This window comes from Ursus arctos, unplaced genomic scaffold, assembly GCF_023065955.2.
Source record: "Ursus arctos isolate Adak ecotype North America unplaced genomic scaffold, UrsArc2.0 scaffold_23, whole genome shotgun sequence".
Lineage (NCBI taxonomy): Eukaryota > Metazoa > Chordata > Mammalia > Carnivora > Ursidae > Ursus > Ursus arctos.
Window position 1 is genome coordinate 37,297,631 of NW_026622908.1, and position 25,502 is coordinate 37,323,132.

Sequence of the window (25,502 nt, forward strand, 5' to 3'; positions counted from 1 at the left end):
TTGGGGACGGTCCCTGTCCCAGGGTCATGGCATCAGAACATCAGAACAAAGTTTGCTGTCTTTCGTAGGGTGGGGGAAGCTCGTTTATTCCTCTGCCCGTTGATTAGTGAGTGATTTATTGGGGTGCTGGACTGGCTCAGTCAGTGGAGTGTGCACCACCTGACCTCAGGGTTGTGAGGGCGAGCCCCACATTGGGTGCGGAGCCTACTTAAAACAAATAAAAATAAAAAAATTATGAGTGATTTATTCATTCAGCAACATTTAAGAAGACAGTAAACAACTCTTTATTGACCTCTGCTATGTACTAGGTACTCACCTGCGGTAGGGGGAGCAGGAAGTGGAAAGGGAAGTATGAGGCAGCTCCAGGCTGGAAGGAAGTGAAGTCTCGCAGTGTTTAAGGACACAAACCAGGATAGCCCACGGGCAACTGATACAATGCTGTGAGCTTCTAGAGGAATCAGGGCAAGTGTGATGGGGGAGGGGCGTTTGAGCTGCACCGTGGAAGCATCCAGGTCTCTGTGTGCAAAGACGAGCAGGAAGGGCATTTCTTTCTTTCTTTCTTTCTTTCTTTCTTTCTTTCTTTCTTTCTTTCTTTCTTTCTTTCTTTCTTTTTTAAGATTTTATTTATTTATTTGAGAGAGAGTGTGCACTGCGGTGGGGGGGGAGGCGGTGGTCAAGGGCAGGGACAAGCTGACTCGGCTGAGCCTGACCCGGGTCTCGACCTCATGACCCTTAACCCCTTAACCGACTGAGACACCCAGGTGCCCAGGAAGGGCATTTCTTTTCTTTTTTTAAAATTTTATTTATTTATTTATTTATTTATTTATTTATTTATTTGACAGAGAGAGACAGCCAGCGAGAGAGGGAACATAAGCAGGGGGAGTGGGAGAGGAAGAAGCAGGCTCACAGCAGAAGAGACTGATGTGGGGCTCGATCCCATAACGCCGGGATCACGCCCTGAGCCGAAGGCAGACGCTTAACCGCTGTGCCACCCAGGTGCCCCAGGAAGGGCATTTCTGAGGGGGGAATTGTAAGAAGAATGAGCTCTTTGTGCCTCTGTTTCCTTATGTGGAAAAGTATAACATGTCTGCTACATTTGTTTCTTTTCTTTTTTCTTCTGAAAATGTATCACGGGCTTAGGAGGCAGAAACAATGACTAGGATTTGTAGTACATGGAACTGAAATGTTCCTGTCTTCCTCTGAAAGACAAGAACGGGGGTGCCTAGGTGGCTCACTTGGCTAAGCGTCTGCCTTCAGCTGGGCTCATGATCCCAGGGTCCCGGCACGGAGCCCCACATCGGGCTCCCTGCTCAGCTGCTTCTCCCTCTGCCTCTGCTCCCCATGCTTGTGCTCTGTCTCCCCCTTTCTCTCTGTGTGTGTCAAATGAATAAATAAATCTTAAAAAGAAAAAGAAAAGAGAAAGACAAGAACCCCAAAGGATCTTCTTTGGTTCACTTATGGACACTTGCTGCCCCTCCCGTAGTCCACTGCAATATTCCACTAGGTCAGTGTTATCTGCACGACGCGAGTCTCGTTGAGTACTTGGTGTTTGGGAGAAATGAACTTTCTATGGTCAAACAAGTGTGAATAATATGGTGCTGATCAAACCCCATCCAGTGGTCTCCTACAGGTTCACTGCAAATGCGCAGACTCCAGACTGAAGGATGCATTTCTCTTACATTTTCTGAACCCTATCACCACTGAACTCTATCACCACTAAACTCACCCTGTTGAAACTGTCGAGGCTGACTGGCTACCAAGAGGAGGGTTTCACTAGTGACTGAAATAGTCCAGGCACTTTTCAATGCCCCCTGCTCCTGGAGAAAAACAGTGTCGTTATCATGGGTTAGTAGGCTTCTTCGCAAGGGATTACATAAGGGAATTAGTGATTGCCCATTTATCGTCACGAAAACCCAAGGGGCAGATGCTATTGTTATCTCTGCTTACAGATAAGGAAACTCAGATACAGGGAATATAAGCAACATGTTCAAGGTCACATGCCAGGACTGGCAGAACGTGGGATCTGGTGTGGATGGTGTGGTTTCAAAGGCCGGAGAGCAAAACTACTACCTCTCCCAGCAAGCTATCACCATACTATGGGAACTTGGGGAGATCCCTCCATTTTTCTGTACTTAATTTCATAATAAAACAGGGGCAATAATATCTACTTATTTCCTCAAATCATTGTGACATCTTGGGGGGGGGGCACAGAAAAACTGTAAAAGTACTATAAAAGATTCAGCATGGTTAGTTTAATATCCAAATGGAGGGGTGCCTGTGTTGGCTCAGTCGGTGAAGCATGCAGCTCTCGATCTCGGGGTTGTGAGTTCAAGACCCACAGTGGGCATGGAACCTGCTTAAAAAAATAATATCTACATGGAGAAATATACGAGACAGCTTATTTTCTGTTATAAACATTTAAGGCCATAGTGACTCCCTTGCCTGTCCCTATGCTGTGTTTATCTGTTCCTCTTGGCAGGTGTTTCAAAGATGTTGGAAGAAACAAACATGTCTTCTGCAGCTCTAGTAACCACAGGCTCCTCTGAGTGAGGCTTCTTCTAAGGCCCCAGGGATTGAGGAGTTTATATAAACATAAAAAGAAATGTATAAGGTTCAGGTTATTTAATTGTCAAGCCAAAGGCACAGGTGTATGGCATCTGGAGGTTCATGCTAGGAGAACATCTGAACATGATCTAAGACTTCTTTGTAAGACGTGCCTGAGTGGTTCAGTGAGTTAAGCATCCCGCTTGATCTCAGCTCAGGTCTCGGTCTCAGGGTTGTGAGTTCAAGGTCTGCAATGGGCTCCACATTGGGCCTGGAGCCTACTGCAAAAAAACAAAAACAAAACAAAAAAATCAGCTGACCACTGGTATATGGGTTTATTTCTAGGGTCATGAGTTCAAGCCCCATGTTGGGCTCCTACTTAAAAAAAAAAGATACCTTTGTAAATAAAACCTGTTATTTTAAACTGAATTCAATGACACAGAGCTCATTCTCCAAAACACATGGAGGTGCAATTGCATTTAGTTTTAAGAGGTAAGATCCAGGAAGGGTTGTCTTTCTTCCTCAAGGAGGATTCCCAGGGAGAGAGGGAGAGAGAGAAAGAGAGAGTGAGAGTGTGTGTGTTAGTAGCTAACCATTCCTTGGTTTATTCTCCAAATATTTGCATTCTACTTACTTCATAATAGCCCTGGAAGGTGAATATATTGGTTTGTTGCTCTTAAGCTGTTCAGGGTCTAGCCAGGGAGACAGGCGGGTAAGCAGCTAGGTACAAGACAACACAGGGTGGGCTTTAAAAAGAGGTCTGAACACGTTCTATTGGGGGCAGGCCGGCAGCAGGGCCTAGGGGCCGCCCGAGTGAACCAGAGGGTTCGGTCTTGAAGGAGGAGCAGGGATCTGCCAGACATGAAATGGAAAAGGGGCCTAGCAGGCAGAGGTAGGTGGGAAATCCTGGGCACATCTGGCTCCAAGAAGAGGTGGGCGTTTGGTGAGGCTGACGATGGGGCTGTGTGTGTCATGGAGTGACAGCACGTGGGGCTGGGGCCGGATGGGGCAAGGGCCTGAATGCCATTCTAAGAGTATGGACTCCCTCGTCTTTGTAACGAGAAGCCACTGAGGAGTTTCAATCAGAGGAAAGACGTAATCGAGCTGTCTTAGGGGAAGATTCCTTTATTAAATTTGGCGAACATTAACTGAGTGCCTCGTAGATTTTTGGCCCTATGCCTGGGTCTGGGGCCACGTCGGTGAAGAGAAGAGACAAGGCTGCTGTCCTCACAGAGTTTACAGAAGGTGTGTGAGGCAGACCAGGTATTTCGTGGTGTGATAGGGGCTCTGATGAAGTCCAGGGTGTCACAGGGACATGTCTAGGGGACACTTAAGTCACTCCTAGAGGGTGAAACATTTACTCTGAGGCCTGGAGAATGTATCAGAGTTGTCCGGGACGGATATGGGGGAGAAGAGAACTCTAGAAGGTGAAGAGCGTAACTCTGGCATTAATTTGGGATTTGACCTGTGTACTGGGCAGCTAAGAGATGGCTCCTGGCCTTCTTTCTCCTGAGTAATCCTCTTCCCCTTGAGTGTGGGCTGTAGCCAGTGAGTATCCTCTAGTGAACAGAATACAGCACAAGTGATGCCACACCTGAGATGAGGTTACCAATACACCTTGGCTTCCATCTCTCTCTTTTTCTCTCTCACCTTCCTGCTCTGATGGAAACCAGCTGCCATGTTGTGCGCTGCCCTATGGAGAGGCCTACACGGCAAGGAAACGGAGGGAAGCCTCTGGCCAACAGCTCTTGAGGAACTGAACCCTGCCAACCAGAGTGACCTTGGAAGCAGACCCTCCCCAGTGAAGCCATCAGTGAGACTGTGGCCCCAGCCGACACACCGTCTCTGGAGTCTGTGAGATCGTGAGACAGAGGCACCCAGCTCAGCTACACGGGGATTCCCGAATCACAGAAGCCAGAGGATAATAAAGGTTTGCTGTTTCCAGCCGCTAGGTTCAAGGCTAATTTGTTATGCAGCAGTATCTAACCAGTACAAATGATAAGAGGGAGAAAACCACAGGTCAGTGTTTATTCTCCATCCCTCCTGTGCTGGGGAAACGGTGCTCTGGGGAACAGAAAGGACCTTCCCCTTAAATTCTCTAGTTCCCCTTATCTCTTTCTACTCACACCATACCTCGAGGTGCAACAGCCAGAAAGTGGTCTCGCCTGTTCTGCGGCAGGCTCTGGAGGTCTAGATGGGGTAAGACTCAGTCCTTTCCTCCAACGGGAAAAGAAGTAGGCTCAGAGGGAGGAGAGAGAAGGAAGGAGAGCTCCCAAATGCCAGGATCCTCTCTTTGGTTTGTTTGTAAAAGTGAAATTAAGTGTTGGCTGAATTATATATAGCCAAAATGCACACGTGATCTGGACTGTGTTTAATGGGGAAACAGCTGCACCAGGACAGAGTAGATGGGAAACCAAGTTCCACTGTGGGGCAGAAAAACAAAAATACATCAGAGAGAAGGGGCTCTTACTGAGCCTGGAACCTTAAGTCCCTGTCCACCTACCTGGAGACCCTAGAGTCCCCTTGGGCTCAATATCAGAGTCTTCTTCACCAGCCCCTGGACTCCCCTTGCCCAGGTCCTGTATTCCAGTTAACTTGACTTTTTCCAGTTCCTTGTACACAACTAGCAGGTGGAATTGCCTGTCAGGGAGGAGCAAATATTAATACGCTTATAGAAAACAAACAAAATAGGGTTCATGCCTAACACGAATTTTAAAGAAGGCTTGAAGTCTGTAACTGCCTTCAAATGGAACGCCATAATAAAAGATGTCTGCCGAAGCGTCCTCTCCTGGGTTCCTGGACTCCGACTGCACTTAAGAGGGCTCTTTACAGTATTTTTAATATTTAAAAAGTTTTAAGAGAAATCATACAGTCATTTCTGTTATGGTCCCATAGGCTAACCAAGAGGTTATTATATTTTTTCTTCATGGAAACATCTCGTAGGAAATCAAATGTCTTTTTGGTTTCCTAGTTTTATTGAGATATAATTAACATATGACATGGTGTTAGTTTAAGGTGTACAGCATAATGATTTATCTATCTATCTATCTATCTATCTAGTGCAAAATAAATTTAGTTAACATCTGTCCCCTCACATAGTTACAATTTTTTTCCTGTGATGAGAACTTTTTTTTCTTTTAGAGATTTTATTTATTTATCAGAGAGAGAGAGTGAGAGAGAGCACAAGCAGGGGGTGCAGCAGGCAGAGGGAGAAGCAGGCTCCCCAGTGAGCAAGGAGCCCGATGTGGGGCTCGATGTGGGGCTCGATCCCAGGACCCTGGGATCATGACCTGAGCAAAGGCAGACGCTTAAAGACTGAGCCACCCAGGGGTCTCAAGAGCTTTTAAGATCTACTGTCTTAGTGACTTTCAAATGCACAAAACCTTCTTGTTAACTCTAGTCGCCATGCTGTATATTACCTCCCCAGGACTTATAACTGGCAGTTTGTACCTTTTGGCCTCCTTCATCCATTCTGCACCCCTCCCTCTGGCAATGACCGATCTGGTCTCTGCATCTGAGTTCGAGGAATCCAAATTTCTGATTACTCAGTAACTATATTTTGATGAGGATACAGAATCTTTTGAAATAAGAGATCCATGAATGAAAACAAAGACAATAGGATGTTCTTGATCTTGAAAAGGTTGGGAACCACTAGTTTCGACCAGCCCCCTATGTCGCAAATGAGAAAGTAGGTTGTGTGACGTGAAGTGACAGCTGTCATGTGGCAAAAACTCTGCCTAGAACCCAGGCCTCCCAGCTATGTGTCAGCAATCATTCTACAGCCCCATAGCAACGCTCCCTTCACAGAAAGGACAGATTACATTTCTTAAATGTTTGGATAAAGGCAAGGAGCAAGAAATGGTGGAAGGTGCGGGGGAAATTTCTGCTTTGTACAGCAACAAAAAACGAACGAACAATAGTTGGAACTCTTCAACCGGAAAGATGCTTCCTTCAGGGTGTCTGGAAAAATTGTGAAATAATGAAAATGGAAAAAAAATTTAAAAAGATTACTAAGTGTCAGATGGCATGCTAGGCCTTTCTGGGTTATTTGCTTTTATTATTGATCTGTGCCTCCTATGGTCTTGTAACTACTTTACAATTCTGTAAAGTGTAGAAAACTGCTGGTAATACAAATAATCCTTGTCCATAGAGATGCAAATGAAATCTTTCTGATGCAGGTGCCATTGATCTCCTCCCACCCCCAGAAGCCAGTTTTGCATTCCTGATTGCCTGTCTGTGTGTGTTCTTTGGGTCCTTCTCTAAACAGTTTTTTGACACCTTAATGGTTCCCTCATTAATTAATGAGTCAAATGAAATCTTTGATGTGTGTTCATTTTATAGTTGTCTGAGAGTCATGATTTTATCTTTTTTTTAAAAAAGATTTTTATTGATTTGAGAGAGTGAGTGAATGAGAGAGAGAGAGAGCACAAGCGGGGGAGGGGGGTGGGGAGAGGCAGAGGGAGAAGCAGACTCCCCGTCGAGCAGCGAGCCTCGATCCCAGGACCCTGAGCCACCCAGGCGCCCGATTGTATCTTTTCAAAAACAATTAGCTTTAACGAGGAGGCCTTGAACGTATCTTTGCAAGCATTCAGGCAGAAGGTGATGGCCATCCTCGATCCTTATTCCAGACTCCTACGGCCCTTTCTAGACTTTAATGTAAAGGGTTGTTCACATCTCTGTTTCCCTCAGGAGACTCTCTTTTCCTAAGGCGCGGGACCTAGCTATCCATCCCCGCTAATAAAAATTTAAGGGAAGGTGGGATTCGGTTTCTGACTTACTCACCTTTTCCACTTATGACCACCAGGGGGCGCAGAAGCCTGCTCTTCCCAAAGTCGGGAACCCACCAAGGGAACGCCCCGGGTGGAAGGAAGTGTAGCCTACAGGGAGGATCCGGGCTGAGAATCATAGAGTTCATCCACCCGACTGCTTACAGACCGTATCTTTATGGGAACGATGACGTCAGCATGGAGCAAGCACTAAGATCGCAAAAGAGGGCAAAGTTCTGTTAGAATTACGAAAATATTTACAGCCTTTTAACCTGAATACATAGAGCACATTCTTTTCCGGACTTGAGAATTCAGTCTTCGGACTGCCAGTCCCACTTCCTGAGAGCCGCCCCGCACTGGATAGATCATTGGTTGCCAAGGAGGAAGACGAATGGGGAAGAGGGAAGAGAGGGTGGGGTGGGGTGTAGGGGGAGGGGTCAGCGCGGAGAACCCGCCCACCTTGCCACTTCTGGGACACCTCCCACCTGGGAACCTACCCCTTGCAGAACTGAGAGGGCATCAGGTTTCCAAATCCACGTCTCCATCTTCCCACCCTGCGCTATGCGGTGCGAAGTCATTCTTCCCTTGTCACCCGGGCCTCACGGGACACCGGGGTGGGTATTTACTCTAACGCACGCAGAAACGGAGTCCCCCGGAGAAACGGCGACTTCCCCAAAGTTGTACACATTCTTAGGAGCAGGTGCTGACTCCCAACACTGGACTGCTTCCATTTCTCGGAGGAGTCCCGATGGCCAACAGTGTCAAACCCAAATTCTTCGCCCGCACCTGCCCCGTCCCGTCGCATTCCCAGTATTTCCTCTAGGAACACGCCCCCGGACGGCCAACTCCGTCACTCGGAGCGCTCTTCTTCCCGGCAGCACGCCTGGCTCTCCCTCCCACCTGCTACGCGCAAAGCGCATCGCCAGAGTTCTCCGTTCGCGGGACGGTGTGGGGCTGGACCCGGCACAGCCCGATGCAGCCGGCGAACGGCGGTCGGGCGGAAAGCGGGGGTCCTCCTTCGGGCCCGCGGGCCCGGCCCTCCCCCGGACTTCCCCGCCCCCCGAGGGGCCGGCAGCGCTGGTAGCGGGAGCTGTGGGGGCGGTGACCGGCTCGGGCCCTTTAAGGAGGAGCGCGGGGCGCGGCCCAGGTGAGGGGCGGGCCCGCCGGGCGGATCTGCGCTGCGCGCCGGCGCCGGCCCGGGAGCCGGATTTGGAGCGCTTGGCGCCGGCGGGGCCGGAGGGGGCGGCGCGGCGGAGCCTCCCGTGGCCTCGGACGCTCCTCCTAGCCCGCGGCCGCCGCCCGCCTCGGCCTGCGGCTCCAGCTCCCTCGCCCCGGCCCGGCCGGCCGCCACTTCCGGCCGCTCACCTGGGACGCGCTCACCTGGGACGCGCTCACCTGCCTCCGGGCGCCTGGGCAGCAGGATGAAGGACCGGCTGGAGCAGCTGAAGGCCGTGAGTCCCGCCGCACCCGGGAGCTGGCGGGTCGGGGGCCGCAGCTGCGAGGGAGAGGGCCTTCCCTTTGCTCCCCACATCGAGGCTAGAGGGGGTCCCCGCGCGAGGCCTGAGCTCCCCGAACTCCAGCAGCATCCGCGCCCCTTCCGCACCCCCCCTCCTCTTCGGGGTCATGTGCCGGTGGTTCATCCCTGGGCTGCGATTTCCGTGGATGCCTGTGTCTCCCCCCCCCCCCGCCCCTCCCCCCAAGCCGGCCAGTGTCACTCCAGAGCTGGGGTCCGCGGGTGGGGGCTGCCTGAGCCCAGCGGGGGTTCTCTGTGAGGTCAGAGGTCACTTCCACCTGCCTGCTGCTGCCTGGCACTATGCCCAGGATCAGCCTCCTCCTACCCTCCTTGTCTCCCTTTGAGGGGCGTCGAGTCGGGCTGCCCCTCCCCCAGGAACAGCTCAGAGTTCCTGGGTGACCTCCTGAGCTGTGAGCTGGTCATGTGCCAGGATGGGCCCCGCTCCCCGCCATTCCGAGGTCTATAATTATTAATTTCTCCCTCATCCTCGGGACAGCTGGGCAAAAGATCCGAAGGAAGACCGCCTCCTGTCCTACTGCACAAAAGCTTAAAACCTCGGGCTACTTACTCTTCTGAGCGTCTGTTTCCTTATCTGTCCAGTGAGGTTGATCATACCTTACAGATTTGTTATGATATCAAATGACATAATGGGACTTGATACAGAGAATTGTTAAAGCGTGGGTTTTTGAGTCATTGACTCATTCAACAAATAATTACTGAGTACATTCTATGGGGCAGGTCCTGTGCTAAGCCCTGGGGACTGGGTGACCCAGGCTCTGTCTTGATGGAATTTTAAATCTAGCCTTTGATATCTAGGAAGCAGTCCCTCTACCTGGGAGCTTATTAGGAGACCGAAGCCTAGGCCCCCGCCTGGACCTACAAAATCAGTCTGATTACTCACGAATCTCCCCAGGTGATGCAAGACCACATTCAAGTTTGGGGAGCACAGGAATGGGTAGAACTGGGCTTGCCTCCTGGCTACACTGCTTACTCTGAGCCTAGTTTTGTCATCTGTAAGGTGTGTGGTTGTGAGGACTGAAAGCGAGAGAGCATGCAGAGCCCTTCTTGTAAGGTGCAGAGCATGGGTAGGATTAATAGATGGTAAATATTATGCCGATAGCTGTCAAAACTCTTTGGAAAAATGCGGGCCTCATACAAGCGTGAGGTATGGCTGGGATGGCATTGCACTGGTTTTCCTTTCTCCTCCCTTGTCTCTGGTGAGACCTTCATGCCCCTCTTGTCCGTTCTGCCTGCTCTGGCTCCTTGGGCTGCAGAAGAGGTGAGGGTGATGGGGACGAGAGAAGCAAAAGGCACAGCTGCAGAGAGCAGGAGAGAGCCTCCCTGCCTTCGCCTCGCTCTTTGTCATCTGAGCCTCATAACATCCTGGTCACTGACAGGGCAGATTTTATTGCCCCTATTTTTATACAAGAGGCAAGTAGAGCTCAGCTTGGGTAGGAGGGGTGTCCTGGAGCTGGGCAGGGTGCAACCCGGGGAGGAACCAGGCTCCTGGAGCTCTCCACCGGACTCTTCCTGAGGCATGCTGTTTGGGGAGGCAGTAAGGAAGGAGGAGCGTGGGTTTGAAGCTTTTCCTCTATCAGCCAGCACACCCAGTCCTAAAACAGTGCAGAACCGAACCGCAGGCAGAGGCGACTCCCTTCCCTGTGTTAGGAAACCCATTTCCAGGGGAGGATAGCCCACAGCCCCTTCCAAGCCCACTGTCAACAAATAGCAAAGAACTTTGAGTTCTGAGTTCCCTTGCCAGGAAAGCCAAGGCCCTTTGTTCCCCTGAGCCTCATTGTTACCCTCTGTCAAATGGAGCTTTACTTCCGGGGAAGGTCAAAGTCAGCCTGGAGGCTGTGCAGTGATGGGGTACTGTTCTGAACTCGCGGATGCAACCTTAGTGTCTTGTAGCAGGGAGATGGCTGGTGGAACCGTGCAAAGAGGACCAGTCTGCAGGTTCAAAGCTAGTCTCGCCTGGCCGCTAGCTGAATAGCTGTGTTTCTTTGTATCCTTTATCTCTCTGCTTCTCTGTTCCTCTTTTGTCAAACGAGAACTTTTGCTCATCTCAGAAGCCCCTCATGGCAAATGTTCACGTTTTCTGTGAAGGCTGTTGTTCAAGTTTGCGTGGATTTTGGTTTCCAGGCCACATCCCATCCCTATACCTCTGCAGGTGAGAGATGCCTTCACTGCCACAAGATAACCCTCTCTGATTCCTTTCATCGATGAAGGACGTTCGTTACCCTGCATGAAACCAGTTTCACATTCAGCAATCCTTTGCAATCTCCTCTGTGGCATCTTTCTAAAGCTTTGGGGGAGGCGAGGTGATAACTGCCTCCAGATAGTTAGAGGGCTGTCATGTGCAGGAGATTAGCTTTCCTCCTTGTAGTTGAAAGGAGAAGATTGAAGTTGAAGGGTAGAATAAGGACTCTCTGCACAAAAGCACTTTTGGGGGCTCCTGGGTAGCACAGTCATTAAGCGTCTGCCTTCGGCTCAGGGCGTGATCCTGGCGTTCTGGGATCGAGCCCCACATCAGGCTTGCCACTAGGAGCCTGCTTCTTCCTCTCCCACTCCCCCTGCTTGTGTTCCCTCTCTCACTGGCTGTCTCTCTCTGTCAAATAAATAAATAAATAAAATCTTTAAAAAAACCAAAAAAACAAAAAACCCAGAAGCACTTTCAGTAGTCAGAGCTGCCCAAGGACGGACTGGACTGGCCAGAGAGGTTTTGAACCCTCAAGCCTGGGGGTGAGGCAGGAAGCCTGTGGGATGTGGAGCGTTGTAGAAATTTGAGCAGCTCTTTGAGGATTGGGGGGGGGGGCAAATAAAAAGATTTCAGGCCCTGATGCTGGGGACTGTGAGGCTTTGGAATTTCTAGGACCGAAGTCTCAGTTGCACCTGTAAAGTGGGTCATCGGATCTTCCCCATAGGGCCGTTGCGGAAGTTGAATGAGATAATCCGAGATAATCACCCGCCGTAGGGCATGTGAGTTCCCCAACTTGACCTGCTGGGAGCAGCGTCCACACTGAGGGGGCATACCTTCCAGAGGCCAGGGTCCCAAGACCTGGCTCATCTCTTGCCCTGCTCTTCCTGGTACGCTTAGTCAGCAGCCTGCTTCTCCAGAGAGTAGGACAAGCTTGCCGGTAATGGGCAGTGCCTACCCCAGCCAGTCTCACGAGGCGGTTCTTGCTGATTTCTCACAAGCTGAATTTTGGGTCCACGGAGTCCATGCAATTCTCGTCCCAGCTCTCTTTTCATTCAGCAAACGTTTACCGAGCACCTACCATGGCCCAAGCACTGGTGGTAGGTACTGGGCTATACTGGTGATTACCACCTATTCCTGGACATTCTTAGGAAGTTCACAGAGAGGGAGACGAGAAGAAGCAGACAATTTTTATGATACCATCCTTGTGGTGGAAGCTACCGTGGGAAGATCCTCTTGACTGGCCTCCGGGGAAAAGGCACTAGAGAGTGGGGCGTGCTTCCCCGAAGGGATGCCTGAGCTCAGGTCTTGTTAAGACCAAGTCCCATCTCTTCAAGGCAAGTAGAGTCTCCCGAGAGGCGAGGATCCGGGATTTTCTCAGCCACTCTCCCATCGGTGAGTGCTTCACTCCTTCACCACGATCAGTGCTTTGGGACTTCTGTGTGCTGGGAATGCCCATCCCCATCCTTTTTGACCTCTTGCTGCTGGACATCATGTTAGGCAGAATTATGACGTGAAGTCCGTGTCTTAAAGAGTCAGTGGTCATGTATGAAAAAAAAAAACCCAAATCAAAGGTAGGTAATGATAGCAGAGAAGCCAGTCATGTAGGGAATAGAGGTCAAGGACTTTGGACCCCCTGGAGTTGATCTGTGGAGAACTAGAAATAACTTGGGGTACACGGTGCCCTCCAAAGCCGATGCCAATGGGGACACACTAATGATATCAACCACGTGGGGCTCTAAAGGTCGGACGGACTCTTTATTCTTTCTGTTCTGTCTTGTGTCTTGCTGCATCCCCAAGGGCTCCTTGGCCTCCTGCTGCCTTTGACGTTCTGGGGTCTCTGTGGGACCAGAGGTCCCGATGATAAGGGTTCGAGGGTAACCCCCTCAGAAACATGGGCCTGTACTTCCCCTTTAAAGCTCACTTCGTTCAGTAAATATATAAATATTAATAAAATATAAATAAATATAAATATATAATCCCACTGTGTGCTAGGTGCTTTGGCTCATAACCAAATCTTAACATCCCGACTTGAGAATCTCTTTGCTGACATTCAACTTGAGAATCTCTTCATTGAGGTTCAACTTAAGAACCTTTTCATTGAGATTCTGCCCTTTAGTGATGAGATTTCTTACTGGTCAGTGATTTCTTCCTGGGAGGATTCACCCCATGGGAGAGCGGTTTAGCTGGCGCAGACAGGAGGCCCAGCTGAGATGAGTGACGGGGGATTGAGTAGGGATTACAGACTCATCAGCTAGAGGCAGAGAAAACGCTTGGATGAGAGAAGGGGATTAGATTTATTTTTGTTCCTGGGAGTGGGGGGGAGGCCGGGGCCTGGCAGAAGCTGGGGGAGAAATGCTTGTTTGTGTCCTGCTCTCTCCCTTCCCCTGCTGTCAAAATTCCTACCTATCTTCCAAAACACATCCTTTACACATAGCCTCCCTAACTGCAGCCCAGATATTCTCCCTCCGTTCCAGCTGCCCGGATGGGCCATATTGCTTTGTAGCAAATGCCTTTCTCCTATTGGGTCAGCGGGGTTTTTGTCACCACGGAGTCACCATGGAGTAGGCTCCAAACCACCTTCATTTGTTTTTTCATGAGTTGGACTCTTAGTCTCCTAGGTCCTATTGCCTTTAAGATTGGTTATTCTGGGGGCGCCTGGCTGGCTGGGACTCTAGAGCAGACGACTCTTGATCTCAGGATTGTGAGTTTGAGCCCCACGTTGGGTGTAGAGATTACTTAAAATCTTAGAAATTGATAATTCTCTTCCCTGTTGTCACCATATCATCAGCTGCTGTAAAAATGATCATTTATTGAGCATTTACTTACTATCTGATAGGACGGTGTTAGGTGCCTTACAGATGTTGTCTCTAACCCTTTCAACCCTGCAAGGCAAGGTGGTGTTTTATAATATTCCCATTTCACAGGTAAGGAGATTGAGGCACAGATTTGATTGACATTCCCAGCTGGGAAGTATTGGGATCAAGAATTGAACATGTCTGTCTGGCTTTTTTAGATCTCCCTGCACCGTATTTGATCATCTCCCCAATTACCCCGCACTGCATGCCCCTTGACGCAGTGGCAGAGAGGGGGTTCCTGTGGGGCCCCAGCGCCCAGCACTCTGCATGGTGCTTATCTAGCAAACATCTGTGTATCGACGAATCCACAGCTTGGCCCTCACACGTCCCTTACTCATCGTTACGGCTTCGGCTTCCCTCTGCATTCCCTGTGGGTTGGTGAAGGGCAGCATTTACCCAGGGAGCCATGACTTTGCTAATGAAGCCAGAGGTCACTGGTTCCATCCTCAAGGACAAAGATGGATGAGTTCCAAGGCTCCAAGCTGTTCCTAAAACCCTCAGCCCGGTTTATCATGGAGCGTGGCCCCGTTCAGAAGGACAATGAGGGAGAAGATGTGGATGCCGCGGTGAGAATCTAGCTCACTGCATTTCTCCCCTGGCAAAGACTTAGACGTCTCTCAATGCTCCGTTCCAGTGTCACCACAGGGCAGCCTCCAGACCCTGAGCGGGCAGCATTTCCCGTTCCTCGAACTCTTTATTCTTGTTGGTGGGGAACAGCAGGGACCTAGTGCTGGGTCAGAAGCTGCCTGGCACATGTGCTCTCTGGGGGAGCACAGACCACCCAGGCCTCGTTCCCCCTGTATTCGTACCGTCCAGCTCATAGCAGGGAAGGCAGCAGGCCACGTTGTCCAGTGAATGAATGGGGACAGTCTGCAAATGAGCTGACTTGGATTCTGGGGTCCCTGAGGGGCTGTACCTGCAGCCACTTGGGTCTCAGGCCTCTGCAGCTTCCTCCTGTCACCAGTGTCCCCAGTCTCCATGGTCAGGTCGGCCTGTCTTCATGCAATGGGCCGCTTCCATGGCAGCGTTCCCCTGCGGGCACTGCGAGTACAGTTCACCCTAAAGGAGATGAGGGGAGCAGCTGCTCTCTGGGGATGCTTAGCTGACGGGGTTAGGGCAACTTAGTGTGGCATCGGGCTTGCTTTTTTAAAAAATAGACTAATTTTAGATTTACAGAAAAATTACAAAGACAGTACAGAGAGTCCCTGTCTACCTGCACCTGGTTTCCTCCCTTGATGACACCTTCCATTATGATGGTATGTTTGCCAAAACCCTCACTGAGCTCCAGACTTTATTTGAATTCTGCTCATTTTCCCTTGAATGTCCCTTTCTCTGATCTGGGATCCAGTCCAGGACACCACAAGGCAGTTAGGTGGCCTGCTTCCTTCGCCTTCCGGGGCCTGCAGTGGCTTCTCCGTCATTCCTTGTTTTCCACGGCCTGGTCAGTATGGCTTGTGTGTTTTCATGCTTTGGAAGTGTGTTTCTGGAGGCCAGTGCTTTATGCCAGCGCTGGGGCGCGGTGGCCGTTGGAGGTGCTGCTCCATGGTGGTCAAGAGCAAGGGCTCTCCTAGCTCAGGCACTCGTCATCTGCGCCATCTTGGGCAGGTTGCTTGGCATCGTTATGCTTTCATTTTCTCAGCTAGATGGGGAGGGTCCCCAGAAGATTGTTGTAGAGATTAAATGGTAAATGTAAAATGCATGTCTTGGAAGAATCCTCAGCCTGCGGGGAGCGCTCGATAGATGGTACCTCATGTAGCGAATAGTGGAGTGTTCTCGAAGGATCATGATGGGAAGGGGGCTTGTGGGACAGGGACTGAAAGGAAGTGTTGAGCAGAAGGCTGGGGATGAGTAGAGAGGAAGATGTTATTAGTTCATTCTGCATCCTTGAGAATGGGATGCTGTGGGGTGTTGAGGGGCGGGGTGCAGAGGAAGAGGAAGTTAGAAAAGAGTGAAGACAGGCTGGAGTAGGGGAGGAAGAGCTGGAAGGGGACCTGAACTCTCCAGGGGGAAGCAGAAGATACTCTTCCAGGATGTGAGGGAACGCAGGAAAAGGGGTGGTCTTCTCACTCTGGTGGCCTTCCTGCAGCTATCCTTTGGGTAAATCCGCTCATCTTTCAACATTTCCCCAAGGGGTCACCTTTGCACACATTCTGTAATAGGCTTCTGTCCTCCCCAGGAGGGACTCTCCCTTGGATTCAGGCGAGGTTGGGCACCCCATCTTCTCCTGGGTGTGTGATTCCTTAAGTGCTGTCCTCACCATGTGGTGTTGTAATGATCCGTGTGCCTCCCATCAGAGCCAGTGAGGTCCTGGAGAACATGGGGTGCTGAGTTTGGTCTGTGCGTCTCCAGTGTCTGTACTGTTGTCTGGCAAGTGATGGTTGTTCAGTGAATACTGTTGGGTGAGTGCATGGATGGGACCTTGTAGTGGGGAAGAGAATGTGTGGACGTGGTGGTTGGTTATGACGCTCCATCATCTGTCTACGTTATTGCACCATGAATTCAGTGGATTGGACAGGCAGGGTTCCGTCCTGGCTTTGTTCCATATTGGCCATGTGATTCTGGATGAATTAACCCCCTACCACAGATCCCTCATCTTATAAACAACATCTACCCAGAGGACGTTTTTTCCCCCACCTCCTTTTCTTTAGGTGAACTTCCGTCCCTTTGCACTGTTCCTTCTCCAGACCTAGCTAAGGTCCTGAGAAGTAGAAACAGGTGGCAATGAACATGGCACTGGGGATGAAACTTCAATGATTTTTGTGTCCAACAAATGGAATGCAGGATCTTTTTAAACACATGTAGAAGATTGAAAAATACTGACCGTGTGTGAAGACCTGAAGAAAATTTGTCAGATTGCACAGAATATTGAAATCCTTTGGGCCATGTTCCCTGGTGATGATGTAATAAAATTAACAATACAATAATCACCAACCTCCCCCCTCCCCCGCCAGGTTTACCTGCTTTGGAAATTTACAAGATCTTTCTAAATAACTCTTGGATTAAGAAGAAACCAAAAAGGAAATGACAAAATATTTAGAATGATAATAAGAGGAGTAAACATCAAAATTTGCGAGAAAGTAGCAGAAGCGAAATTCAGAGACAGCTTTATTTCTTTCAATGCACAGTCCAGAAAAATGACTTCATTCAAATAGATGAGCTGAGTCTCGGTTCACACCGAGGGACCTGCTCTCACCACCTGAGAGCTGGTATTGGAATCGCCCCTTTGGTAGAAACTCTCTTCAGAGGAAATGGGCCCGGTTCTCTGCTGAGATGGCATGGTCTTGGGCATTTAATATGTACCTGGCACTGCTTTCAACATTTCATGTGTATTAACTCATTTAATCCTCACAACAGCTGTGTGAGCAGATTTTTCATGTTGCAAATGAGGAAACCCTGCCACGGAGAGGTTCAGTAACTTGTTTAAAATCACACGGCTATGGAGCAGCAGACCTGGGTTCTCAACTTGGCCCTGTCGGTGTATCTGTGTGTCTCTGTATACGTGCATAAGATTCATAGGATTTACATGCATAGGTAACTTTAAAAAAAAGTTATTTATTTATTTTAGAGAGCGAGCGGTCGGGGGGAGAGGCAGAGGGATAGAGAGAGTCCCAAGCAGACTCTGTGCTAAGCGTGGAGCCTGATGTGGGGCTCGATCTCACGACCCTGAGATCATGACCTGAGCCGAAACCAAGAGTCAGACGCTTCACTGACTGAGCCACCCAGGCTCCCCTGTCCTGGTAACTTTTTCATTCATGCATATAGATTAATCCAGTTTCATTTTACTGATGTTTCAGCATCTCCGGAAATAAGTGAGGGTGTGTTAGGAGCCAGAGTGGGACGGACATCTGCAGCTAGAGTGTGGAGGGTAAGAACCCGGGTCCCGGTCCCCGCAGACTTGCTTTCGAGCCCTCACACTGCCACTTACTGCACTTACTAGCGGAAGCACCGTGGACACGGTATTTAACCTAATTGAGAAGTTGCTTCGTCTGTCAGTGGAGAGAATACTATTTGTCCTCAGAGGTTGACGTGAGAAGGAGGTAATATATTTGGAACCACAAGAGTGTCAGTGACGAAATACACACATACTACAGAGAAGTAGTATTGTTATGACAGAATGTGTGGCGTGGGGCCATCAGAGACTTCGTCTCTTGTTCAGTTGTCCACGGACTCGCTGGCCTTGGGCTAGTCTGGTCATGGGTTTATTCCTCAGTTCTTCATTTTCCAGACAAGGCCAGTGTTGGCCTCAGGTTGTTTATCCAGAAGACATCTTGAAAGCAAAAGTGCGAGTCCCACTAGGGCACTGTTCGCGATTCTTTCCTCCTGATTCATCTGTTCAGCAGAAAGGGAGGGAAGTGACCCCTCTGGGAGGGTTTCACTGGAAGGGAAAATGGTGGGAGGGAAAACGGGTGTTGGAGAAGGGCCATCAGCCTCCGTAAGTGAGGGACACAAGAGCACTGAGTACCTATTGAGAGCTGACACGCTTACTCAGAATTTCTGGCTCTTTTAATTGAAGAAGAGGGACTGGAAAAACCAGATGTTGGGCAGTATGGCATGGGCGTGTGTCTGTGTGTTTGGAATCCTTGTCAGGGGTGGTGCTTGTCTCTGAATCCACAGACCCTCATTCCAGAGGGGGGCAGATGGTGGAAGGGGGCAGCGGGGACAAGGAAAGTCACATGCCATTGTCTCGTTGCATTATCGGGAGACAGTCTGGGTTTATGAAGAGGATGTGGAGCTCCCAAGCAAAGAGCTGTTTCCTCGTGGGGAGGAGGAAGTGCACAAATTTGTGCCCACCTGCTTGAGCCAGGAGGACCCTGCCCCCACCAGCCGCAATCCTTTAATGCCCCGCTGTGGGAAGTTAAGGACCAGACGTCCCTTCCTAGTCCCTTCCTAGTCCGGATGGCTGGTGCCTGCCCCTCTTACTATTTCCCTCACCCCAGAACGTTCCCGAGAGCTCCCGGGCTTGTCCTGGGACCCGTCAGGTCTTCCTGAGGCCTGGCACGTGTGGAAAGGAGGGAATTGGTGACTTCTTCATTTGGGAGGCTCCCTTTTTCTTTCTTTGCCCCTCCCTTCTGTCTCGCTGCTCTGATTTGTACGATGCTTGAGGAATTGCTGATGATTTAAACTTACGTTGCAGCCGTTTTGTTTTTTTTTTAATTTTTAATTAAAGCATAGTTGAAATACAATGTTATCTTAGTTTCAGGCGTACAACACAGTGATTTGACAACTGTGTATGTTACTCTGAGCTCACCACGCGCAGCGCAGTGACCCTCTGTCACCATACAACGTTGTTACAGTACTGACCATATTCCGTGTCATGCCTTTCATCCCCGTGGCTTATTTATTTTATAACTGGAAGGTTGTACCTGGAAAGGAGTGAGGGGATTTCTTTCTCTGTCTCCATTCTCTAGAAGGCATCCATTTGTTGAGGCCTGTGGTTTCCTGGCTAGCTAAGCTTGCTGGTTTGCTTGCTGGTTTGCTTGCTTGCTTTTTTTCTTCCTTTCTTTTTTGACAACAGGACTCTTTCTTCAAATGCAATGTTACAATCAGCCCTGGTGTATAAAGCAGGTACAAGGAAAGCTGTGCAGACTGAAGAGTAGGGAAGCGCCCGCCTGCTTGGCCCCCCCTCCCTGGCCTCCCTGGGCGGTTCGGGAGACACACATCGAGTGTCCTGGGGTTCCACAAAGCTGTGCTGGAAAGCTAAGCTCCTTACGTGGTGCGAAAACGCAGGCTTAATGAGACAAACGCCCAGCTGGGCTGCTGCTCTCCGTGGCTCCCGGTTGCTCTGGGCGATAGGCCGCTTTGGGAAGGTGCCCTGGAATAACAAGGGCTTAGGACAGACAACGCAGGCTGGAGCCTAGGCTCTGTGAATCAGTGGCTGGGAGACCCCGGGTGACTTAGAACTTCCATGACTTGCAGGTCCTCAGCTCTCAAACAGACGGGGCTCGCTGACACGGCGAATGTGAAGCAGCTAGGGTGTCGTGGCCAGCTAGCCCCCATGTCGGGGCTCTATGGGTGGCATGTTTTTATTAAAGAAGCTAATGAGGGGAACCCGAGGCAAATAGACTAAGGTTGACAGAGAAGGTGGTTAGCGTGGAGTGGGAGGAATTAGAGCTTCGGCACCTGCACGTTGTGCTCCGGGCCCCTGAAGTCTCCCCACTCTGCAGGGAGGAGGTCGTGGTCACAGCTCCCTTATGGGATTATGGGGTACGTTTGGGAGGCGGGGTGGGCGACAGACTCAGCGCTGCCCCCTGGCAGATCTCCCATCTCATTGGGAGGGCTGGTGGGGGGCAGCAGGAGATTGGGCCTGGGGGAAGGGAAGGAAGTGGCTGGGCTCGTGGTTCTGAGAGTCTCTGCTGTGGCCCCATGTGGCAGGAACTGCAACGTTCCTGTTACCACACGCCTTGATTCTTTGATAGAGATGCTGAAGTTCTTTTCTTGGCTGTGTTCCGTCATGGGGGCCGAAGAGAAAGGGCGCTGCGTGCTTTCCCTGCTCTTGGGGTCCCCAAGACCTCAGTCCAGAGAGCCTGGCTGTGTCAGAAGGGACGAGGGGTCTCCGTGGGATGAGTCAGATCCCCGGTGCAGAAGCCTGGTGGGAGTCCCCGTGTCCCGCGACTCCGAATAGATAATCCATGATGACAGCCTCTTGCTTGGATTCTCCAATTGGACTAAAGCTTGTGCTGTTGTCGTTGATGTTGTTATATTTTTGGAAGTGGCACAGCACAGTGGAAAGACTCTGCATGGGAAGATGGGAATCCAGAAACCCGAGTTCTGTTCCTGGCTGTGTCTGTAACTCAGTGTTTGACTGTGGGCCTTGATTTGCCCGTCTCTGAGTGAGAGAATTTGATGATAGAATCTGTAAGGTTGCATTCAACTCTAGAAGTCCTGTATCTTTTTTTTTTCTTTCCTATTTAAAGATACTTAGATTCAGGTTGAAGCTGTAGAGAGGTTGTCGAGGCCTTCCATACGGTTGCATGTTTGAGGTGTCACTGTGCGCTGTCCGAATACTCACAAAAGCATTGGTAGACGCTGTTATTCCTATTTTGTAGATAAGGAGACTGAGGCTTCGAGGTGTCAAACCAGTTGGGTAAGGCTTGGCGACCAGTATGTGATGAAGTGTGTTTTGGAACCCACATTGTCCTGGTGCTCTGGAGCTGACCTTACTGTCCTAGCCGTTAGTGTGAGGACTTTCTTGAAGGAGGAGAACTCACTGTTTTAGACACCATGTCTTTACGGCAAGGTGATAGGGAAAGTGACATGTATTAGGCACCAATGTGTGCACCGTATTGTGCTAGAAACCTTCCGTATGTGATGTCTTCCAATGCCCATAAATGTCGGAAGGTGTGTAGTGTCATTACCGCTTCCAGCTAAAAACCTCAGAGCAGTAGGACACTTGATGGAGGTCTCACAGCCAGTAAGTGGTAACAGCAGGTGTTAGACCTGGGTTGTGAGTTTCCAAAGACTTCTCTTTTCCTGGTTCACACATTCTCTCACTGCAGGTGGAGCAGGCTACAACCCCCCCACCCCCCGAGCCTGCTCCAAGCCAAGAGCTGACGTCTCGGATGGGGGGACTCCCTGTACAAATTCCAGGGGTCTCAAAGATTTATGTCATTATGCCTGCCTCCCACCCTCCAGGACACGGTTGTTCCCAGCTTCCAGAAAGTTCCCTCAGTCCATCCCAGGATGGTAGCCTCATCCCACTTCCCAGACCTCTGTAGAGAGGAAACTCAACAAACACTCGTGAACTCATCTTCCCAGAGAAGACTGGGCCCCTGTTTTCCAGTGAGGGTCACAGAGATCCTTCCCGGGACATGGAGCTCTCTGGAGGCTGCTAAGAGGCCCACATACTGGCGATAGTTGATAAAGGGAGCTCTTTGTCTGCACTTTAGAAACTGCTGGCTGAATCCAGGCTGAGTCTCTATGGAGGCTAGTCTTCCGTGTGGCTAAAATTGATTCCATTTGTCTTACGTATCTAGCTGGGTATACACATGGAATGAATAACAAGAGCCAATTCCTCCGAAACAGAGTTCTTGAAATATTAGAAGAGTACTGTTCAGCTCATTGGAGGAGTGCTGGGAAGGTCTGTGGAACCTGCTGGAAGCCGGGGGAGGCTTTGGAAGAGTAGAGGCAAGGGTGGCTCTGCAGATATCTCTGCTGGGCGCTGCCACTGGGGGACTCAGCTCCATTCACTTTGCAATTCAAATTCCTCCCAGAGCTTGGGTCCAGATTGATCCCCCACACCTTCCCCACACAATTCTGGGAAAGTTATCTGCACAAAGGAAGGTGTTCTGTGCAGGCAGGTAGCTCAGGGTATCTGTTACAGTAGATAAGGCAGCCCTGGCCCTCCAGGGGTTCACAGCCAGCGGGGAAGGGTCGGTAAGTAAAGGAATAATTAACAATACGCTGTGCTGGATGCTATGGAAGGTTTGCACAGAATGCAGTGGGACCTTAGGGAAGTTTTAAATTGTGCAGAAGGGGAAGTGTCACGGAAGGCAGACAGAGGAGATGGTTTTGGGACTGAATTTTAAAGGCGAGTAAAACTTTTCCAGCTGGTCCTTGTGTGACAGTTGAGCAGATAAAAGAATGGCGTGTCTGGGAACAGCCAGGAAAGTTGCAAGTGTCTGGTCTAGAGAGAGGATCCTAGAGGGAGGAATGTGGGTGGGGCCAGACCGTAATGGGCCCTCTGTGCTCTATTAGGCAATGGGACTTTTAATCCGAGGAGATGAATGGAAGGAATGACTTTTTAGGAAGTCAATTTTGGGGGTTGTAGCACTGCTCTCAAATTCAATTTCTTTGAATGTGGCTGTTGAGTTTGTGTTGCTGGTGGTTCCAGACAAGCCAGAGAATATGATGAGGGAGCCAATCGGAACAGACTCCAGAGATGTTTGCGGAGTCTCAGATTTCAATGGGCATTCCCAGTAATTCCATCATCTGTTGAAGATGGGGTTGGGGTCAGGGGAGGGTGGCAGCAGGTAGAGAAGAGAGGCCCCTGGTGGCTTTCATTGCCCGTGGCGTTCTTAGTGTTTCAGAGCAACACGTCTCGGTGTTTCAAAGCCCACTGGAGGTTGTAGAGAAGCAGGTTTTGCCGCTCCCCACCTCCGCTCCCCTGAACCCGTTCTCCCTCTGTGCTTAGAAATGGTCAGTGTGGGGGCGCCTGGGTGGCACAGCGGTTAAGCGCCTGCCTTCGGCTCAGGGCGTGATCCCGGCATTATGGGATCGAGCCCCACATCAGGCTCCTCCGCTATGAGCCTGCATCTTCCTCTCCCACTCCCCCTGCTTGTGTTCCCTCTCTCGCTGGCTGTCTGTCTCTGTCAAATAAATAAAATCTTAAAAAAAAAAAAAAAAAAAAAGAAATGGTCAGTGTGTCGTGCAGCGCTGGGGAGAACATAGAAACAGCTCAGGCCCTGGATGCTGGGTGGGAATGGAAATGCTTCCTTTAGATAGCCATTTTGTGATTTTGTAGAGGAAGTGGAATGAGATCCAGAACGCTGGGGTCCCCCGGGGTTGCCGGGGGCTGTGGGGAGAGCTTCCTTTTCCTTATAAACAGGAGCTCTGACAGGGAACAACACAGTGCTGTTTTTTTTGCAATAGGCGGTTTATGAAAACAGGAAAATCTTTGCTCCTACTGTGAGGATTGGAAGCGAGTGCTTTGGAGGAACTGAGGCTAGAAACATACAGATCTCTGGTAGGGCGGATCTCGCGTTTGAACACTGTGGGGAAGGGGTTAGGAACATGGGGTCCAAATCCAAAAGATGGGCTAGAATTTGCCTGTCTCGACATGATAGCTGTGTGACTTTGGCCAGGTTATTCAGCCTCTCTGTTTTCGGTTCTCCAGCTGGAATGAGTCATAATACTACCCCCCCCCCCCCAAAATCTAGCAGTTACTGAGTACTTACAGCATGCCAGGCACAGGGAAAACCTGTTTTAGCTTCATTGTCTCATTTCTTAACCCCCTTGTATAGTAGGTAGTGCGTTGTCAGCATTTTACAGATAAGGAAACCCGGGCGCAGTGAGGCAGGGGCCTGCCCATCCCTCCCTTTCTCCCCCACCTCCCTGACAAAGTCAGTAAGCGGTGCAGCGAGGGTTTAAGTGCAGACAGTGTGAGGCTGGGGTTCGAAGCATCGCAGAGCTGTTCTGAGTTGTCAGGGAGATCACGTGTGCATAATGCGTGATCTAGACGGAGCTCCGGGTGAGTACTCGGTACTGTTCGCCGCGTCTTGCCTTCGGGGCCTCACGCCGCTCCTTTTTGTCTCCCCCAGAAGCAGCTGACCCAGGATGATGATGCCGACGAGGTCGAGATTGCTATTGACAACACGGCTTTCATGGATGAGTTCTTTGCTGAGGTAGGAGACCTTCCTCTGTGTGTGTGTGTGTGTGTTTTCCTGAATGTACATAAGGAAACACAGCTGCCGTGTAAAGAATAAAACTCGGCTCTTTCAAGGGTAGCAGAGGACGGTTGGTCTTGTCCTGGGGTGGGGACGGCCAGACCAAGAAGTTACCCGGAGATTCTCTTTAATACATACTTGGGAGGGTCTGGATTTTTCATCTTATTGAGAAAATCAGAAGGTAAATCAGATGCAATGAAAGAGATGTTGTTAAAGTCTTATGCTACATGACAACATTTTTTTTAAAAAAGATTTTATTTATTTATTTGACAGAGATAGAGACAGCCAGCGAGAGAGGGAACACAAGCAGGGGGAGTGGGAGAGGAAGAAGCAGGCTCATAGTGGAGGAGCCTGATGTGGGGCTCGATCCCATAACGCCGGGATCACGCCCTGAGCTGAAGGCAGACGCTTAACCGTGTGCCGCCCAGGCGCCCCAAACATTTTAATAATATCCTTTCTTGCCTAAGTTATGTGATTTCCTTACAGAATCAACCATGGGGGTCACAGGCATGAGTGTGAAAGAAAAAAAATCACATTTTTAGGTCCATGATTCAGATAGATCCGATTTGTTGTTTCCAAAAATTCAGACCCTTTGACTTAATTCTCGTGATAACTGAAACACTAAGAAACCACTGGTTTAGTATTTTGGAAGTTCAACAGAGGCAAAGATGGGTTGCCCCCGTCTACAGATCCACATAATCTTTGATCTTGAAGGTCCTCGTGGGGAGTGCTGCTGTTGGATGGCGAGATGGTACAGCGTCCCGGGGTTCCAATCTCAGCCCTGCTTCTGACCAGCCGTGGTTCCTTCGCACGCTTGGTTCCCGTATCTGTAAATGGGGATTGATACTCCAATTCCCCCTAGGGTTATTAGGGAGATATCATGGACTGATGTCGGTAAGGCATTCGGTATAGCGTCTGACATGGATGTGCCCGATGAATGATCCTTCAAAACAAAACGAAAGCACGAGAAGTTCAGTCATGGAAGCTTCCGCCATCATAATGTGGTTTCTTTATTTAGGCCTTTTATTTTTTTGGAAAGAAGACATGAAGCGCCACATTCTTTCTGCAGGAAGAACGTGGGCACCTCCCGTCTCTAGATGGAGGCTGTGGAAAGTCAAGAGCCCTCCAGCTCTTGTCCAAACAGCTTGGCAGTTCAGGGCAGGTCATCTGGGCGAGTCGTTAGCGGGTAGGGGCGAACTGCAGTGCGTGCTGGCCTGATTGGGAAGCTGGCTGTGAACACTC

General features: G+C 50.1%; 1 protein-coding gene and 1 long non-coding RNA gene across 6 annotated transcripts in view; one reads left to right on the forward strand and one right to left on the reverse strand.

Annotated features, from left to right (window-relative positions):
- Positions 1-1,049: 1,049 nt before the first annotated feature.
- On the reverse strand, positions 1,050-8,469 carry LOC113248899 (uncharacterized). Its single transcript, XR_003313649.4, has 4 exons — positions 7,808-8,469; positions 7,327-7,520; positions 5,048-5,184; positions 1,050-2,825 (listed from the first exon to the last, which is right to left on the reverse strand). It is a non-coding gene; the product is annotated as an uncharacterized LOC113248899 (long non-coding RNA).
- A 36-nt stretch (positions 8,470-8,505) lies between these two features.
- Positions 8,506-25,502, forward strand: part of STX3 (syntaxin 3) — a 39,811-nt gene continuing 22,814 nt past the window's right edge. For 3 of the 5 annotated variants that reach the window (XM_057317618.1, XM_026490486.4, XM_026490487.4), the window contains exons 1-2: positions 8,543-8,761; positions 24,135-24,218. In XM_057317618.1, the coding sequence (XP_057173601.1) occupies positions 8,732-8,761; positions 24,135-24,218 (114 nt within the window). In that variant the 5' untranslated portion in view covers positions 8,543-8,731. Of the gene's footprint in view, positions 8,762-23,429; positions 23,561-24,134; positions 24,219-25,502 lie in introns of those variants that run through there. The other 2 variants (XM_044380792.3, XM_057317617.1) reach the window with 2 other exon arrangements.